This window comes from Anomaloglossus baeobatrachus, chromosome 1 (genome assembly GCF_048569485.1).
Source record: "Anomaloglossus baeobatrachus isolate aAnoBae1 chromosome 1, aAnoBae1.hap1, whole genome shotgun sequence".
In the NCBI taxonomy this organism is placed as follows: Eukaryota; Metazoa; Chordata; class Amphibia; order Anura; family Aromobatidae; genus Anomaloglossus; species Anomaloglossus baeobatrachus.
The window spans coordinates 817064205-817084895 of NC_134353.1; the positions used below are offsets into that span (position 1 = coordinate 817064205).

At 44.4% G+C, this 20691-nt stretch overlaps 1 protein-coding gene across 1 annotated transcript in view; it reads left to right on the plus strand.

Annotated features, from left to right (window-relative positions):
* LIX1 (limb and CNS expressed 1) overlaps positions 1-20691 on the plus strand; it is a 233690-nt gene that overhangs the window by 200808 nt on the left and 12191 nt on the right. Inside the window, exon 5 of the mRNA XM_075341905.1 lies at positions 2923-3000. Coding sequence (XP_075198020.1) covers positions 2923-3000 — 78 coding nt within the window. The remainder of the gene's footprint in view (positions 1-2922; positions 3001-20691) is intronic.

Sequence of the window (20691 nt, forward strand, 5' to 3'; positions counted from 1 at the left end):
TGCCGTACTATTTGCTACTCGCACGAATAGTACGTCATTCGGGATACTCGTTAGATTGCGAGTATTACCCATTGACTTGCATTGCACACGCTATTCGGAACGAATGCGCGAGTATTAGACAGTATTCATTACGAGTATCGCGAATTCGAGTATTTCGAAACTTGCTCATCATTAGTAGAGATGAGCCACTACCCTAGTGTTCGAGTTCAGTTTGGTTCGTCGAACGACGGGTGTGTTCGTCGAACGTTCGACGAACGTTCGACGAACACCTTCGAACCCCATTGAAAACAATGGCAAGCAAACACAAACACATAAACACAAAAAAAAAGGTTCAGCTTATCAGCATAGAAGCAACAGGACAAATCAGGAGGTGCACAGATCGATCCAGATGAGCCAGTTCTGGTATGAAGTACGTATACACAGAGTAAACTCCTTCTATTGTGTCCAAAAGTTAAACTACTCAGAAGTCCTTATAGGGCAAGGACATGTGACATACACAGCCAATGACACATGCCCTTGCTTGTGTGCAAAGAAATGCACTTTGCTGTGTATGTGTGTGTGTGTGTGTGTGTGTGTGTGTATGTGTGTGTGATTGGCTGACAGCCTGGCCCGCCCCACTATACGCATGGTTAGGAAAAAAAAATGGAGATCGCCATTATTTCAGGAACCCCCGCCCCCCCCGCACACTATACACTGAATTTGGATATTATTATTAACATTGCGCACATTCCATGTCCATGTGTATAATTCTGCAGCGATTTGGCAGCACATGTGAATGTATTGTGATTGCAGAATTGATGCAGAATGTATGAGCGCTGGATGCTTGCTCTGCCATTCAGCTCGGCTCCATGCCCGCTGACAGCAGAAGGTACTTTCACACTTGCGTTGAACGGCATCCGTCACAAGACGTTGTGTGATGCATGTGACGGATGCGTTGTAAATAGTGTGATATAAAGGCAACGGATTCCTGTGAAATAACGCGTTAAGCCAAGAGAGAGAGAGAGCCCCCATCATCATCACCACACACACCCCGACACTACCGCACTCATCATCACTGCACACACCCCGACACTACCGCACTCATCATCTTCCCTGCACACACCCGGCAGTACCGCCCCCATCATCATCCCCGCACTCACGTAAGCACTACCGCACCCATCATCATCCCCGCACACACCCCGGCACTACCGCCCCCATCATCATTCCCGCACACACCCTGGCACTACCGAACTCATCATCATCCTCACACACACGCAGGCACTACCACACTCATCATCATCACCGCACACACCCCTGCAGTACCGCACTCATCATCTTCCCCGCACACACGCGCAAGCACTACCTGAGTGAAGTCTCCGGTGACAGCGCAGCTCACTTTAGTTGCTATGTGGAGCTTACACAGAGCGGTCGTGTTCTACGGCGCTCCCTGTCAGCTTCATATAGCAGAGCTGAAAGCGTCGTGTGGATTACTTCGGACCTGAATGGGTGTTTGGGGATTAATAAAGTGGTAAATGAGAGGTTTTGTTTGTCTTTTATTCCAAATAAAGGATTTTTCGGGTGTATGTGTTTATTTACTTTCACTTACAGGTTAATCATGGAAGGTATCTCGGGGAGACGCCTGCCATGATTAACCTAGGACTCAGTGGCAGCTATGAGCTGCCGTTTAACTCCTTATTACCCCAATTGCCACTGCACCAGGGCAATTCGGGATGAGCCGGGTAGAGTCCCGGGACTGTCGCATCTAATGGATGCGGCAATACCGGGCGGCTGCTGGCTGATATTGTTAGGGTGGTGGGATCCCCATAACGTGGCGCTCCCCATCCTGACAATACCAGCCTCCAGCCGTGTGGCTTTATCATGGTTGGTATCAAAATTGGGGGGGGACCGCAGTTTTTTAAAATTATTTATTTATTTTACTGCACGATATAGACCCGCCCAACCGGCATCTGTGATTGGTTGCAGTGAGACATCTGTCACTTAGCGTGGGGGCTGTCTGACTGCAACAAATCATAGGCGCCAGTGAGTGGGGAAAGCAAGGAATACGAGATTGAATAATGAGTGGCAGCCATTTTCAAAAGAGGAAAAGCCGCCGGAGCTTTGTGACAGCCGTGCAGCTGATCGGTGAGTAGGAAAGAGAGAGGAATTGTGCTGGGGACGCAGGACGCATGCAAATACGCAACGTGCGCACATAGCCTTACTGTGAAAAGCCACGCTTTTGGTGATCGAACCATTATCGAATGTGAACTCGAACTGTCGAACATGAAGCAAATCGTTCGAGTTCGTCGAACGACTCGAACACCGCCCGAAACAACTCGAATTTGAAATTGGCGACCGGTTCAATTCGAACATCACTCATCTCTAATCATTAGTAAAAGTGGCTGGATACAATCCTGGAAAACCTCTGAGTGTTATACTTATCTTTTCAGGGCAATTGGGGTACTTGAAATTCGAATGTTTAGGGAAAATCTGCTGACCTGGCTAATTCTGAATTCAAAAGATTCAATCATCTCTAATCATCATACATTATGATTTCTATATATATTCTGTAAAACTAATTGGGGAACTGCATTCAAAATACAAAAAGAGTTATGCACAGATTCTACTCAGGTCCAATCCTATTGTTGTAAAAATTCTGGTAGATATTTTATGCCTATGGTAGTTACAAAAATACCTGTTTGGCTGCATCAATTTATTAATGTAGATAAAATGAATTTAATAAATAATTTGGCAAGTGTTCTGAGAGTAAACCAAATCATGGACAATTTTGTCAACTCCTAATGCTAAACCCCAACATAACCCCAGAACCTTGGCCTTAAGGTACGGACTCTGTACAGCTATGTAAAATGTACTGTACATGCTAAGTGAATATTGTAGTGTAGTGGAACGTATTGATAACTCCAGGTTTTACCCTCTTTGTTACAGGAACTGATGATAGTCTTTCAGCTCCTTCACTGGAACGGAAGTCTTAAAGCCCTAAGAGATACAAAATGCTCTCGTCAGGTAAGAAATATTTAGCACATTACCCAGTCCATGCGTTTAAACCATAAACACTTACCCAGCATGATTTTTTTCTTTATTCTGGAATTCTATGGCTTTACTAAGAAACATCTGTGATTTTTGCATTCGGAGTCATCTCCAATGCCAATTCTTGTTCTCAATTACGCTGCCAATAGCAAGTAAACTGTTGAGTGTGTGATTAAATGCAGAGCTGGAGAAAATAAAGTAAGTTCTCTGTGCACGATTATATCAAATTGCATTTGTTAATAAATGATATGGGTTGTATCAACTCAATGAGAAACATTGCTGAAACCTGGCACATACATCATTGACACTGACAGGCGGTGAGATATTTTCCCATGAATTAGGCCTCTGGAATTCCCAATGTGCTGAGATAATGATCTCATATAAGTAAAGGGAACATTTATTTAATTGAACTCTTCAACATGCTAAAGCCTTTATGTATTAATGATACCAACAAATGGAAACAGAGCCATAATGTTAACTTACTGCTGGGTCCGATGTCTAATGGATCCAGTATCACAAGGCACATTTGATCAAATTGTTGAAGTATGGATGGCAGCCTGTGAGATATTTGTTGTCATTTTCTATTACCCCTAAAAAAGTCCATCCTTGACCCATGGTGTGCAGCTAATTACCCACCCATACTTAACCCATCTCCTGCATCTCTAAACTCCTGAAATGCTAAGTCGGTTCCCATGTAAGCAGCTGTCTTGACCCCTTACAATCTGTTTTTTACACTCCGCACAAATTGTCCTTACTAAATTCTCAAATAATTTCCTGATAGTCAAATATAACATAAAGTATTCTGCATTGTTTCTTTTGTATTTCGCGCATTTGACACCGTGGATCATCAATTATTACTAACTTTGATTCATTCTATTAAAGCACCACTTCAGCGGGTTTTCTTATTTTATCACTGGAGTGGTGCTGCACTTAGGGGTACTTTGCACGCTGCGACATCGCTAGCCGATGCTTGCGATGCCGAGCGTGATAGTACCTGCCCCCATCGCACATGCGATATCTTGTGATAGCTGCCGTAGCGAACATTATCGCTACGGCAGCTTCACATGCACTTACCTGCCCTGCGACGTCGCTCTGGCCGGTGACCCGCCTCCTTCCTAAGGAGGCCGGTCGTGCAGCGTCACAGCGACGTCACACGGCAGGCGGCCAATAGCAGCGGAGGGGCGGAGATTAGCGGGACGTAAACATCCCGCCCACCTCCTTCCTTTCGCATAGCCAGTGGAGGCAGGTAAAGAGATGTTCCTCGCTCCTGCGGATTCACACACAGCGATGTGTGCTGCCACAGGAACGAGGAACAACATCGTATGTCCTATTGGTGCGACATTATGAAAATGTCCGAAGCTACACAGATCACCGATTTATGACGCTGTTGCGATCGTTTATCGGCGCATCTAGGCTTTACACGTTGCAACGTTGTTACTGGCGCCGGATGTGCGTCATTTTCGATTTGACCCCGACGATATCGCAGTAGCGATGTCGCAGCGTGAAAAGTACCCCTTAGTCTTATAATTACTCACTGCCGTTTTCACATTGTATCACCTCCTATTGGTCTACAGCATTTTGTGATCTGACGGATCCCTCCACTGTTTACTAGAGGCAGCCAAAGGCCACTTTTCAATGCAAGTCTGAGACCCTCGTTCTGGCTCTTATAGACTTACATTGAGAGATTGTGACCTTTACCTCTTTACCACTATTTGCGATCAAAAGATGCCACATTGGGACTAGAGCGGTGCCTATAAAAGGTGAAGACACCAACAGGTAAATATAATACTAGGGTCAGGGACTTTAGATTAGAAGCACCTCTCTAGTATTGAAAAGAAAAATGCTGGATTGGTGCTTTAACATTAAGCATACTGCTTCCTTGGGTTTTGTCATTACTCTCTGATAGCTCCTTCAGTGTATCATTTTGTAGCCATACAAATTCTTCTCACTTTCCTCTTGCTGCTGAAGTTCCTAGTCATATAGCTCCAAATTGCGTAGAATAAAATAATTAGATGTTTTAATCTCCATCGATCTTCAGTGATCTTCTTCTGGCAGTGCAGATGAACCCCTTTCTTTCATCTTCTTCATCGCTATCTTCATGGGTTTAGCAGCAGCCATCCTTATGATGAGGTTTTAGTGGTTGTGTCTTTAACACAAGCACACCAGGTTAGTGCACCTATTAAACTCCTTCTGGTACCACCAAATAAGACACCATTTGCACACACCCCTTCTTTGTCCTTTCAGTTTTTATAACTTTCTTAGGTCTTGTGAAATTTCTTTTCCATGTGGTACCATTGCTGACATAAGGGATTTTCTTGGTTAAGTAATGACCTTTTATAGTCACTTGTCTGATGGACACAGCTGTAATGAATAATTGGCTTTACCTTTGCTTGAATTCTTCATTAGAATTTTGTAGTCTACACTTTAGCTTTGCTCCTAAGGCCCCTTTCACATTGCGTTTTTCTCTACGTCAACAGGTCCCGTCGGAGCATCCGTCCGAACCGCCCCTCCCCCACTCTGCAAAGCGTGTTCCAGACGCATGCGTCCGACAGGGCCATTCACTGCTATGGAGCGCACTAAGTTAGCGTGTGCTCTGTTTTGTGCCATTTTTTGCACATATACGTTTCTGCAGACGGACACCCGAACGTAGTCCACCTACGTTCGGGTGTCCGTCTGCAGAAATGTATATGTGCAAAAAATGGCAAACAGAGCACACGCTAACGCAGTGCGCTCCATAGCAATGAATGGCCCTGTCGGGCGCATGCGTCTGGAACACGCTTTGCAGAGTGGGGGAGGGGCGGTTCGGACGGATTGTCCGACGGGACCTGTGAGCGGAAGGTAAAACGCAATGTGAAAGGGGCCTAAGGCCACAATTACATGTTGAGTATTTAGGAGTTTTATCACTCAACATTTGTAGGCCAAAAGCAGGAAAAGAATGCAGAAATGGTGCATTTGTTTCTATTATACTTTTCCTCTGATTGTTCCACTCTTGGTTTTGGCTACAAATACTGAGGTAAAAAGCTCAACAAATACTCAAGAGTGCATGTCGTCTAAAGGGTGCTTTACACGCTGCGACATCGCTACCGATATATCGTTGGGGTCACGTCGTTAGTGACGCACATCCGGCGCGGGTAGCGACATCGCAGCGTGTGACACCAAGGAGCAACGATCAACGATCGCAAAATCATTCAAAAATGGTGATCGTTGACACGTCACTCCTTTCCTTAATATCGCTGCTGCCACAGGTACGATGTTGTTCGTCGTTCCTGCGGCATCACACGTCACTATGTGTGACACCGCAGGAACGACGAACATCTCCTTACCTGCGTCCACCGGCAATGCGGAAGGAAGAAGGTGGGTGGGATGTTACGTAATCTCCACCCCTCCGCTTCTATTGGCCGGCCGCTTAGTGACGCCGCAGTGACCTTGCTATGACGCCGAACGCACCTCCCCCTTGAGGGAGGGATTGTTCGGTGTCTCCAGCGACGTCGCTGACAAGGTATGTGCGTGTGACGCTGCTGTAGCGATAATGTTCGCTACGGCAGCGAGCACCAAATGTCGCACGAACGACGGGGGCAGGTGCTATCGTGCTCGACATCGCTAGCAATTGCTAGCGATGTCACAGCGTGTAAAGCACCCTTAAGACTTTCATTGGGGTGTACTCATTTTTGCAACATGGATGTGAATGAATTTGTTGGGAAAAGTATTGTTTTTAGTGCGTAGCATAACAAATCTTGTTTGCAATCATTGGCCCACAATTGTGGCACTATTTTGCAGTATTGTATCTCATAGAAAATGTTGATTTTGAAAGAAATCTAAAGGTTTTCTGGCAAATTTGTTGAGGTGTACTCATTTTTGCTTTGCACTGTACGTCATCCCTATCAAAGAGATGAAAACAAAAAAAGCTGGGGTGGTTCTTTAAGGGGCTGACACAATAAGCGCTGCCTAGGAGGTGCAAAGTTATGTGTAAGGGATCCACTATGGTGGCAAATGAAAGAAGGTTACCTGCATTTTCGCTCATTATGGAGACATCTACAGTTACTTTAATGTTTCCTGTGGGATGAAAGACATGACTTGCTTATATTTTATATGTTACTATTTTTCAACATACATCCCAAGCAATAACAGAATACTCTTATGGGAATATTATATGAAAGAGGTTCACAAAGCAGATGGTAAAGTTAAGTACACAAATCATTGTGAAGAAATAGTTACTGGCGCTGGCAGTAAAGAACCTAAACATTTGGCCTAGATCTTACTGAAGCAGATAATGGAAAAAAGTGTTCACTGCCACAACACACAGAGGCTGCGCCGTAGGACGGTTTATGGCAAAAATAATTTCACTGCAGCCTGCGAAAATGTCAAAACAATTTCTGCTCTCTGCTGTCTCAGCAGTGTCATATCATAGGTTTTCAGATTCCCTCCCGGGTGGGGAAATGCATATTTTAGATTTCGTGTTGATTCTAAGTTTTCTGTTATTTATTACAATGTAGGGGTTTAAAGGAGTTGTCCGACATTAACTCCAAAAAATGTTTTAAGCAAATCTGTGCTGTATTGTCATATAAAACACCCCTACATTATTTTTTTTGTTTTCTAACTTTTGTGCCACTTGAATTATCACTTTATTCTCTGCAGACACTTTATTTACATGCAGCTCAACCAAACCTGATTTTTTTTGTTTCCTTGGTTGCCAAACCTCACAGTCAGATCTTACACCGCCCAGCCTCACTGTCCAGCCCCGCCCTCTGCACACTCATTGGCTGTCAGTATTCTGCTCAGCACAGACCTCTAGGAGAGCACAATATGGGCACATATAATGTAATAATGTGCCCATCCTTGTGCTCATCATATAGTAATGCTCCCAACCTGTTATGTGCCCCATCCTTGTGCCAAGCCTATAGTATTATGTGCCCATCCAGCTCATCCTTTTCTAATGGCCCCTTTCCTGCTCCTCTTCCATTATGTAGTAGTGTTCCCTATTCTGCCATACTTCACACACACAAAAAAACAAACACAACTCCTTCTCACCTATCCTGGTTGGGTCCCTCGGTGTCCTGCTTCTAACAGCGCTTTATATCAGAGGACCTATTCCCGGATGCTGCGCAGGACGAGCTCTGTATTATGCAGCTTCTCCAGTGATCAGCTGCTGCCTCTGATTGGACGGTGGCTACTCATTGCAGTAGCTGTATACAGAGCTCGCATCTGTGCAGCGCCGGGGAATCTGTCCTCTGATATAAATCACTGACTGCACGGCCCCAGCACAGGCAGCAGTCAGCAAGGGGGCCACTGCCTGCATGCTGCAAGAAGTATCAGGGGTCCCAGCTGACAGCGCTTTATATCTGAGGACAGATTCCCGGGCGCTGCACAGGGACGCGCTCTCTATGCAGCTTCTCCATTGATCCACTGCTGGCCTCTGATTGTCCGGCCACTGATCATTGCAGTAGCTGTATACAGAGCTTGCATCTGTGCAGCACCGAAGAATCTGTCCTCTGATATAAAGCGCTGACTGCATGGCCCCAGCACAGGCAGTACTCAGCAAGGGGGCCACTGCCTGCATGCTGCAGTAAGCATCAGGGGCCGCAGCTGACAGCGCTTTATATCAGAGGACAGATTCCCGGGCTCTGCACAGGAACGCACTGTCTATGCAGCTTCTCCAGTGATCCGCTGCTGGCCTCTGATTGGCTGGCGGCTGATCATTGCAGTAGCTGTATACAGAGCTCCCATCCGAACAGAGACAAGGAATCTGTCATCTGTTATAAAGCGCTGTCAGCGGACGCCAGCACAGGCACCGATCAGCAAGGGCGCTGCTGCCTGCATGCTGCAAGAAGGATTTTTTTTCAGCAAGAGTTTATCACGGCGGTCCACCCCCACCGCTGATTAGTAGATTTGAGCGAACCAGCCGTGGTTCGGCTCGAGTTCGGTTCGTCGAACGGAGGTCTCGTTCGAGTTCAGTTCGGCGAACGTTCGAAGAACCGAACTCGAACCAATAGGATATAATGGGAGGCAATCACAAACACATAAAAACGCATTATAAATGTACACATACAATTAATAAACATTGCCATAACACTTACCGGTCCCCGCGATCCCTCCTGCACTCTGTCTCCTGCCGCTATTCCATCCGATGATCGCTGAATCCTCCCAGTGACCAGCACTGCCAGCAGTGATGCAGGACCTATCGTGACGTCAAAATAGCCATGTGACCAGTCACGTGGCTATTATCTCATTGGCTACAGACTGGTCACATGACTATGACGCGTCATGTAGGACCTGTCATTGCACTCTCCGATACACGGTGCACATTTGTGTATCGCCGTGTACCGGCGACATGCTCTAGCACACGGTTGACTCCCCGTTCCGTTAGGGACCGGCTGACACAGCCGGTCATCAACGGAGATCACCGTTGCCATAGCAATGCAGTTAGCAGTGACGTCACCGCTAACCGCGGCTCCGGGAATCACATGATCGGAGCCCTGTTGCTATGGTAACGCGTCTGTCACCGCCAGCAGCCAGCAGCACTGATCTCTCACGGAGTGAAGGCTGCACGCTGCTTCCCGTGCAGCCTTCACGGAGTGAAGGCTGCACGGGAAGCAGCGTCTTCCCTCATGCAGCAGTGATGGAGCAGAGCTGCATTTGTTGAACGAGAAAGACAGAAGACCATGGATCGTGGAGGGCTGACAGGGGGTAATAAAGATGGAGTCTCTAATGTGTCTGTGTATTTATTTCTATTAAAGTATTTTTTCTCTGTGTGGTGTCTTTTTTTTTAACCCTTTATTGGAGATTCTTAATGGCCGGGTCAAACGTGCCTGACATTAAGAATCTCTGGCTTAATACTAGCTAGTAAAACAAAGCTAGTATTAACTCATTATTACCCAACAAGCCACCCGGTTTCAGGGCTGTTGGAAGAGTTGGATACAGCGCCAGATGATGGCGCTTCTATGAAAGCGCCATTTTCTGGGGCGGCTGCGGACTGCAATTCACAGCAGAGGCGCCCAGAAACCTCGGGCTAACCTGTGCTGCGGATTCCAATCCCCAGCTGCCTAGTTGTACCCGGCTGGACACAAAAATGGGGCGAAGCCTACGTCATTTGTTTTTTAATTATTTCATGAAATAAGTGAAATAATTAAAAAAAACGGGCTTCCCTATATTTTTGGTTCCCAGCTGGGTACAAATAGGCAACTGGGGGTTGGAGGCAGCCCGTGGCTGCCTGCTGTACCTGGCTAGCATACAAAAATATGGCAAAGCCCACGTCATTTTTTTGGTGGGCAAAAAACTTCTGCATACAGTCCTGGATGGAGTATGCTGAGCCTTGTAGTTCTGCAGCTGCTGTCTGCTCTTCTCCATACAGACAGACAGCAGCTGCAGAACTACAAGGCTCAGTATACTCCATCCAGGACTGTATGCAGAAGTTTTTTGCCCCCTGAAAAAATTATGTGGGCTTCGCCATATTTTTGTATGCTAGCCAGGTACAGCAGGCAAGTACGGCTGCCCCCAACCCCCAGTTGCCTATTTGTACCTGGCTGGGAACCAAAAATAAAGGGAAGCCCTTTTTTTATTATTTCATGAATTTCATGAAATAATTAGAAAACAAATGACGTAGGCTTCGCCCCATTTTTGTGTCCAGCCAGGTACAACTAGGCAGCTGGGGATTGGAATCCGCAGCACAGGTTGGCCTGAGCTTTCTGGCCCCACTGCTGCGAATTGCAGTCTGCAGCCGCCTCAGAAAATGGCACTTTCATAGAAGCGCCATCTTCTGGCGCTGTATCCAACTCTTCCAGCACCTGCCTGCTATACCTGGCTAGCATACAAAAATATGGCGAAGCTCACGTCCTTTTTTTGTATTTTTTTGGCAAAAAAAATAAAAAATGCTTCCCTGGATTTTCCATTGCCAGTGAAGGTAACACCAAGCAGTGGGGGTTACCAGCCAGTAGCTGCTTGGATTACCCTTAGCTAGCAATACAAAAAATGCAGCGGGAGCCCATATATATATTTTTTTTAATTATTTATTTAAATAACTAAAAACAAAATGGGCTTCCTTGTATTTTGATTGCTGGACATCACAGTGCTGTAAAAAGAAATCTTTAAAAAAAATGACGTAGCGCTCCGCGGTATTTTTGATTCTCAGCGCAGATAAAGCAGAGAGCTATGGGTTGCCACCCCCATCTGCCTGCCGTTACCTTGGTTGGCAATCAAAATACAGGGAAGCCCATTAATTTTTTCTATTTAAAAAATAGTTTAAAAAAAATGACATTAGGTCCCCCCATTTTTGATAGCCAGCTAGGGTAAAGCAGACGGCTGTAGCCTGAAAACCACAGCTGGCAGCTTTACCGTGGTTGGGGATCCAATGTGGAGGTCCCCCCAGGCTCTTTTTTTATAATTATTTTATAAATATTAATAATTACACAAAAAAAGTAGGGTCCCCCCCAAATTGGATCACCAGCCAAGGTAAAGCGGACAGCTGTAATCTGGTATTCTCAGGGTGGGAAGGTCCATAGTTATTGGGCCTTCACAGCCTAAAAATAGCAGGCCGCAGGCACCCCAGACGTGGCGCATCCACTAGATGCGCCAATCCTGGCGCTTCACCCCAGCTCATCCCGTGCCCTGGTGCAGTGGCAAATGGGGTAATAAATCGGGTTGATACTAGCTGTAAGGTCACCTGACATCAAGCCCAGCAGTTTGTGATGTCATGGCGTCTATTAGATACCCAACATCATAAACTGTCAGTAATAACAAAAAAAAAATCGACAAAAGAAATTTATTTGAAAAAACAGTCCCCAAAACATTTCCTCTTTCACCAATTTATTGTAAGAAAAAAAAAAGGGGGTCCCACGACGACTCTGGACCGTCTAGAATATGGGGGGGAGACACTCAGGGAACGTATCCCCCATTTTCTAGGAGTGCAGACCCTTCATGTGAGGAGTGTGGGTGCAATGAATCTGCACTCACTCTCCCCGGGTCCACAGCAGCAGAGTCCATGTCGTAATGGTTGCTACCAAAGCTGCAATGCCCTGCTCATGAGGTAAGGGCATGCCTAATCAGGAGAACTATTCTACATTTCCAAATATTGGTATTTGCTGATATTATTGCTATTCCACCTACTATATATTGGGGATAGGATCTTGGAGATGGAATACCCCTTTAAGTCCAGTTATCCAGCTGAATGAATACTTAACAACAGAGCTCGCTATTTAGATGTGTTTTCTTGTGGCGTATAACGGACTCTCATGTTTGGTAGTCATTCAGCAGGGAAACTATAAAAGCAAATCCCTCCATTTGGAAATGTAGTATATAGCTCTCCTGATCAATTATGTTCCTTACCTCATGAGCAGGGCATTGCCGTAATAATAATAATTTATTCATTTATATAGCGTTATTAATTATATAGCGCTGTATGTCTTTGGAGTGTGGGAGGAAACCGGAATACCCAGAGGAAGCCCACGCAAACACGGGGAGAACATACAAACTCCTTGCAGATGGTGTCCTTGGTGGGAATTGAACCCAGGTCCTCAGCGCTGCAAGACTGCAGTGCTAACCACTGAGCCACTGTGCCGCCCATTTAGCTTACAGTTGCATAACCACCACTCACTGTGTCTGAACACAGGAAGCTGAGCTGACAGCCGCTCTGTGCATGCGGCAGCGTATATTGTGAAGGAGAGGGCCGTGGGGGGATCAACGCTGCACAGGTACAGTGGGACACCGGGGAACACCGGTGGGGTTATAGGGGGTGACCTGGCAGGGCCTGGGGAGGAGTTTTCTGTCGCATGTGTCATGGCACATGCGACAGAAATCAGAGGAGTAGGGTGAATGCGGCCGGCGCGCTGCTGTGCGCGCGGCCATCTTGGATTTCTGGGAGGGCATTGGGGGGGGCACTTTGGCGACACCGGGGGACCGGAGGGGACCGGGGAGGAGATTTATCATGTTTGTTCATGCCAGATGGGAGATAAATAATTTTTTACCGGCGCTGTCATTTACTGTAACGTGATCATCGGTGTACGGTGTATACCTGTGATCACGTGAGCGGGGACCGGAAAAACCGTCCTGAATCATGATCTCCAGGGTCTCAGCTAGCCCTGAAACCCCGGAGATTTTCTGACGCTGGGGGGCGTTATTCACTTATTTCTGCCTGCTGTTTATAAACGGCAGATCAGAATAAGGCTACATTAACACGACCGATCCATTTTTGCGGTCTGCAAAAAACAGTCCGTTTTTTTCACGGGTGCATCCGTGTGGCATCCGTTTCCATTCCGTAGACGGTCCGTATGTCATCTGTTTGTCATCCGTGTGCCTTCCGTTTTTTTTGTGTACTGCAAAAAAACTGAAGGAGGGTAAATGCATAAATTTACCCAGGATCCATAGCTTCATCCTACATGAGGCGGTCACATGTTCACTCCAGTGCTATTTTCTACTGCTTTTCACAGCGTAGAGCGCTCTGGTGATTTTCTTGTGCTTGTGCACTTCATAGAAGTCTTTTCTGTCATTATAAGTGCAGAAAGACACATAATGTCCCACTCTCCTGCATTTTGTAATTTTGCACCCTTTGGTGCCTTTCATGTGGCACTAAGGGGTGCTTAGCTTTGTATTTAGCCAAAAAAAATGAAAAAAAAATGACGTAGGGTTCCCCCTATTTTTGTAGCCAGCTAGGGTAAAGCAGATGGCTGCAGCCTGCAGACCACAGCTGGCAACCCCACCTTGGCTGGTAATCCAAAACTGAGGGCACCCCACGCTGTTATTTTAAATTAAATAAATAATTAAAAAAAAACACGTAGGGGTCCCCCAAAATTGGATCACCAGCCAAGGTAAAGCAGACAGCTGGGGTCTGATATTCTCAGACTAGGGAGGTCCATGGTTATTGGACTCTCCCCAGCCTAAAAATAGCAGGCCGCAGCCGCCCCAGAAGTGGCGCATCCATTAGATGTGCCAATCCTGGTGCTTCGCCCCAGCCCATCCCGTTGCCCTGGTGCGGTGGCAAACGGGGTAATATATGGGGTTAATACCAGATGTGTAATGTCACCTGGCATCAAGCCTTGGGGTTGGTGCGGTCAGGCGTCTATCAGATACCCGACATCACCAACCCAGTCAGTAATAAAAAAAAATAGATGACTAACACATTTTTATTTGAAAAAACACTCCCCAATACATTCCCTCTTTAACCAATTTATTAGAAAGAAAAACAAATCCAGGTCTGGTGTAATCCAAGGGGTTGCCATGACGATCCACACTGTCCCAGTCAATGAAGAGCAGGATGTTCCCCATTGGCTGGGAGAGCAGTGCAGTGACCTGAGCTAACATCAATGGGTCAGCCCAGGTCACTGCAGGGGATGACAAGTGCTGCTGTCAGCGAGGTACATTACCTGCGCTGATCTCCTGCACTGCTGACAGCACCTGTCACTGAGTTCAATGACCGCCGCCTTCACAGCCAAGTATCACGAGAGGCCCGTGACGTCACCGCTAGTCAGTCTCGGGTCGGAAGCGAGAGAAGGTGATGTGACAAGCGGCGGCCATGGAGGACAGTGACAGCGCTGAGGTCGGGACTTCATCACCGCAGGTAAGCTGAGCGGGACCACGTGTGCAGAGTGCCAGGAGGACGTCATTGTCGTGGACTGCATGGCTGGGGACGTGTGTGTGTGTGTGTGTGTGTACGTGTGTACATGCCGCGTGCAGGAGGGGGCGGAGTGAGCTGAGCGGGGAAGTGTGGGCTTCCTGCACGTAACTAGGATAAACATCGGGTTACTAACCAAAGCGCTTTGCTTGGATACCCGATGTTTATCTTGGTTACCAGCTTCTGGCAGGCTGCCAGCGATGGCTCCTGCACACTGTAGCTGTAAAAAGCCCTGCTTTTTGCTGGTAGAACCGTTCTCGAACGTATCTAGAACTATCGAGTTTTAGCAAAAAGCTCGAGTTCTAGTTCGATCTAGAACAGCCCCCAAAATCACTCGAGCCGCGAACTGGAGAACCTCGAACCGCGAACCGCGCTCAACTCTACTGATTAGCAAATTTCTGTCAATATACAGTGTACAAAGAAAGCTGCCAATTAGTGGTATGGGTGGGATTATACAGAGCTTAGCATTATGAGAAGATAGATCTGAAACAGAGAAAATGGTGATTGTATTAAAATGACTGCATTTAGATCCATTTCTGGAATCAGGGTCTCAGACCCTCATCATGTTGCTCTTAGACTATAGGCAAAAATCTGGTGACAGATTTTGTTTTAAAGTGCTTGTCTCTCACTTAGAAACCCCATGTTGCCAAATCCCAATCAGGCACTGAAACAGTTGATTTTGCCAAAGTGAACTATGATCATCCAGGGAATGTAGCATTACATTCAAATGAAAGGTCATCTATATTAACTGAGTGGCTTTCCATATTGGCTTGTAGAGGAGGGTACTTACTCTCTTTGATATGCCTGATTAGAACAAGAGATATTTAGTGAAACGTAATAAAGATTAATCAATTTTTCACCACTTGACTACCAGAGTGGAGAGTAGCCACAGAGCGCATCTGGACAACCTGTCCTGTTCTGCATTACACGGTCAAACCATTGTCTTCAATGAGAATTGTATATCCCTTAATGCCCCCTTTGATGGTTCTACAGGAAAATTAAACATGTACTGCTATCTACCCTGTCCCTGCTGAAGAAAATCATTCTCACAGCATCATCTTGACACCATCATATTTGATGGTGGGGATGGTGTTTTTCAGTGTGATATGCAATTTTGGTTCTTCTTTAGTCTCCTCTGACAAAAGCACCTTGTATTAGTAGGTTTGTAGTTGAGTCATTTATAAGTCCATTTTTGGATGATGGATTGAACAGTGCTCAGAGCTTGGCTACTTTTTTATAACCTAACCCTGATTTTCTCTTCTCCACAACTTTATCCCTGACCTGTCTGGTGTGTTCTTTGGTTTTCATGATGCTAAACCTCTGAAGCCTTAACAGAACAGCTGTTGTTTTACTGAGAATATATTACCTACAGTAGGACTCGCTTTGCTAATTAGGTGACTTCTGGAGGTAGTTTATCAGGATTTTATTTAGAAGTATCATACTACAAGTGGCTGAATACAAATGCAAATAACAATTTCCAGATTTATATTTTTTAAATATTGAAAAAAAAACATGTATCATTTCCTTTACACTTCATAAATACTTGCTACTTTGTGTTGTTATAGCACATAAAATCACAGTAAAATACATCTAAGCTTGTGAGCGTAATGTGAAAAAATGTGGAACACTTCACAGGACATGAATACGTTTTGCTATATCGAGGTGCTGATAGGCTGTTAGAACTGCACAACAACCCTGCCAGCATGCTGTCAATCTCAGAGATTGACAATGGCATTTAACAAGTTAACAGCCGCACTGCTGTACATGGTGCTGTTAGAGACAGAAGAGAGCTGAATATTGCAGCCGTCCTCTGCTGTGAAAGTAGCGGGCTCGGCTTGTAAGGTCACATCAAAGTCAGTGAGCCCCAATAGAATGTAACTGTACATCCTATTGGGCAAGGGGATGATGAGACATAAAATGAGATAATGAATTAACCAAATACCTCAAATACAGTCAGGGCAGAAACTGTTGGCACCCTTGACATTGTTCCAGAAAATGAAGAATTTTTCCCAGAAAATTATTCCAATTATATATCTTTTGTTACACCCATGTTTTCAACCATTGTGTGTATTGGAATAACACAAAATACTGATGGTAAAAAAGGAAAATTGTACATAATTTCACACACAACCCCAAAAATGTTCCGGACAAAATTTTTGGCACCCTCAACTTAATATTTGGTTGCACAGCCATTGTAAATGAATAACTGCAATCAATTGCTTCCTATAACCATCAACAAGCTTTTTACTTTTCTCAACTGAAAGTTTGGACTTCTCTTCACTTGCAAAATGCTCCCGGTATGTCATATTTGAAGCGTGCCTTCTCCAAATAGAAATTTTAAGATCTCTCCACAGGTGTTCAATGGGATTTTGATTTGGACCCATTGCTAGCCACTTCAGAACTCTCCAGCACTTTGTTTCCATCCATTTCTGGGTGCTTCTTAAAGTATGTTTGGGGTCATTGTCCAGCTGGAAGGCCCATGACCTAGGACGCAAACCCACCTTTCTGACACTGGGCAGCACATTGCGACCCAAAATCCTTTGGTAATCTTTCATGATTTCTTGCACACAGTCAAGGCACTCAGTGCGCGAGGCAGCAGAACAACCCCAAGACATCTTTGAACCTCCACCATATTTGACTGTAAGTAATGTGTTTTTTACTTTGTAGGCTTCATTCCATTTTTGATAAACAGTAGAAGGATGTGCTTTACCAAAAACCTCTATCTTGGTTTCATCTGTCCACAAGACATTTTCCCAGAAGGATATTAGCTTACTCACGTACATTTTGGCAAACTGCATTCTAGTTTTTTAATGTGTCAGCAGCGGGGTCCTCCTAGGTCTCCTTCCATAGCGTTTGATTTCAATAAAATGTTGCCGGATAGTTTGTGCTGACATTGATGCACCCTCATTCTGCATGACAGCTTGAATTTCTTTGTAACTTGATTGGGACTGCTTATCCATCATCTGGACTATCCTGCGTTACAATCTTTCATCAGTTTTTCTCTGCCATTCATGTCAAGGGAGGTTAGCTACAATGCCATGGATTGGACTTCTTAATTTATATTGCGCACCATAGACAAAGGAACATCACAATCTCTGGAAATGGACTTGTAACCTTTAGATTGTAGATTTTTTTCAACAATTTTGGTTCTCAAGTCCTCAGTCACTTTTCTTTGCCTCTTTCTGTTCTCCATGCTTAGTGTGGCACACACAAACAAACAATGCAAAGATTGAGTCAACTTCTCCCCTTTTTATCTAGTTTCAGGTGATTTTCGTATTGCTCACACCTGCAACAGGTGAGTTTGAATGAGCATCACATGCTTGAAACAAATTTGTTAACCCACAATTTTGGAAAAATGCAAACAATGTTGTCCAGACCATTTTTTGTGGTTTTGTGTGAAATTGTGTCCAGTTTGTATTTTTTCTCTTTTTTTGTGTGTTGTTCCAACTCACACAAAACAAATAAACATGTGTTTTACAAAACATCATAAGCAGGCAGCAACAAGACGAACATGCTCCACCATAGATTAGAGCACCTTTCTCAGTGTGTGATGTGGAATAACACAGCTCTGATGTCCTGATCTATCATTCTGCATGAGCCAGTATGTGGGAAGGGGCAGTGCAGCAGAGTTTAGCTGTGTCACATTACAAACCATTGTATCAGCTTTCTTCCTCTCACAGCAGGATTACCTCTACTGTACTGACCCTCTCTGCACATTGCCTGTCCAGAGCTGTGTTAGTAATAACACTTATGTCTACTCCGCTGAGGCAACTTGTAATCACTTTGCTAATAGATCATAGTAGGGTGTCATTAAATGTTTTACTATGGAAAATCCAGAACAGGTATATTACTCCTGTGTGAGACATATTGACGGCTTGCTCTGATCTCACTGTAGTGCTATTACAAGTTGCCCTGAGCACAGTAGACATAAAAGTGATTAGTAATATATCTCTAGATAAGCAGAGTGGGAGGAGGGGTATCTGTGTTATTATGAGAAGAGGAAAGCTGATAGAAAAGGTTGTAATGTGACACAAGTAAACTCAGCTGTGCTGCACCTCTCCCCACACTGACTCATGCAGGAGGTTAGACCAGGAGATCAGACCTCATCTCACACACTGAGAAACCTGCTTTAAGCTATAGCGGGCTTGTTCTTTTTTCCTTTGAGTGTTTCATGCACCCAGTGAAAACTATATGTAACCACTCACTAGGGCTTGACAAAAATTAACTCATTAGGTACCAAAAACATTGCTAATATCTCTGCAACTTATAAGCGAAATTAAGAAAAAAAAACATTTTATTCCATTCCTTAGCTGCTATTAGACATCCAGTTCAACATGAAAAAATTGGAGAAAGCTCAATACATATGTTACAGCATTTCTTATATTTGCGTACTAGTAATTTATGCAAAGTCTAGTGAAATGACAGAGGCCATTTAAAGAGGAGTTTGGTCAGCATAACTTTTTGATCATCTCCATGTGCCTATGTCTAGATGCTACTACTATCTATTTGATGGGAAAAATGTGGGCGAACGTAGATTTCAGGCGATAATAGTAGGATTAGTGCTGTAACCAAAGCTGGATTGATGCATACGTACAATGATTAGATTATCAGCTAAGGATTATGTTCATATTTAATTGGATTTATTTGGACCTGAGAAGAAAGCGAGGGAAAATTGGAAAGTGATTAAACAACATATGGCAATGATTATATTTGTTAGAGATCTGCTTTGAAGTTTAAATATGATAAATTGAATTACATTGTACATGGAAGTTATTGAGACAGTAGAATGACAAAAACTGTAAAACTAGATTTTCTAAAGTATTTCTTAAGCTTTTATATTAAATTTACAATTTCCTAGAAAATATAGACACAAATTAGGGATTAGAATTCTTCGAAATGCTGAAATGTAATGGAAATGATAATTTGATAATTACATTTGTTTAAAGCTATCTTTAAGTTTTAACAAATGTCTGACATGCCATAGATGCATATTAGTGGTTTTCTTTGGGGCCGTCGGTAAGACATGTCATCCTCAGATCTGGAGTCCTAAGCACTTGGCTTTATAAGTCTGTAGCATTAAGAGCACTGAAGGGTCCTTTACCAAGATGACAAATGACAAAGTTAATGGCAGTTTTAATGACCTATTATAGGTAGGCTATTAAAGGAGCATTCCGGTGAATGTTTTTATTTTCCCATGTCCAAGCTATCATGAATGTACACTGATGAGCAAAAGGGTATGAACTTTTGACTTTCAGACTCCATATCTCACCATTCATTACAGCTTTGAACTTGAGACTACATTTATTTTATAGACAATCATCTTGGCTATCTCATACTTAAATTTGACTTGCAACTATTTAGCATATGATTAGTGACGCAGATTCTTGTCATGTCACTGCGTTGTTACTGTTTTGCTCTTGGTGGTGCAAAAATCTTTTTTTTCTTGAATATTCCAAATTGCAACCTGTTCTCACATTCCCTAGTAGCTCAGTGTGTTATTATGTTGATTTTCGAGATAAAGGTCACTGGTCCAAATTGAGGAGCAGCCATGAGGAAGATTTCCCAAGAAAACAGAAACAACATCATCCAGCTCATCAGTAGCAGTCTCTCCGCCAAGAAAATAGCCAAACTGCATCATGTCAGTGCCATGACAGTTGGAAGAATACAAAATCAAGTCCATCCATCCATTCAAAAGCCAAAAGGTGGACGTCCAGGCAAAATATCAGAGTCAACAAGTCAGCTAATCACAAGGTCTATCAGTTCTGGTGCAACAAACACTGCAGTGGAAGTGGCTCGTATGCTTCATAATAGTGAGATCACAGACATCCATGCAAGCACCGTGCAATGCATATTAAACAATTCTGGAATACCAGGCCGAAAAAAGTGAACGAGCCTCGATTTCAATATCGTCATAAGAAGTGCTGGCTCAAGTTTGCAACGAAAAGTGGTCAGTAGAAGATTAGAAACGGGTGATTTGGTGCAATGAGATGAAAGTCAATAGACTAGGCTTTGATGGGTACCAGCGGGTCTAGAAGAAAGAAGGGAAAAAGAGGCTAATGGATCAAGAA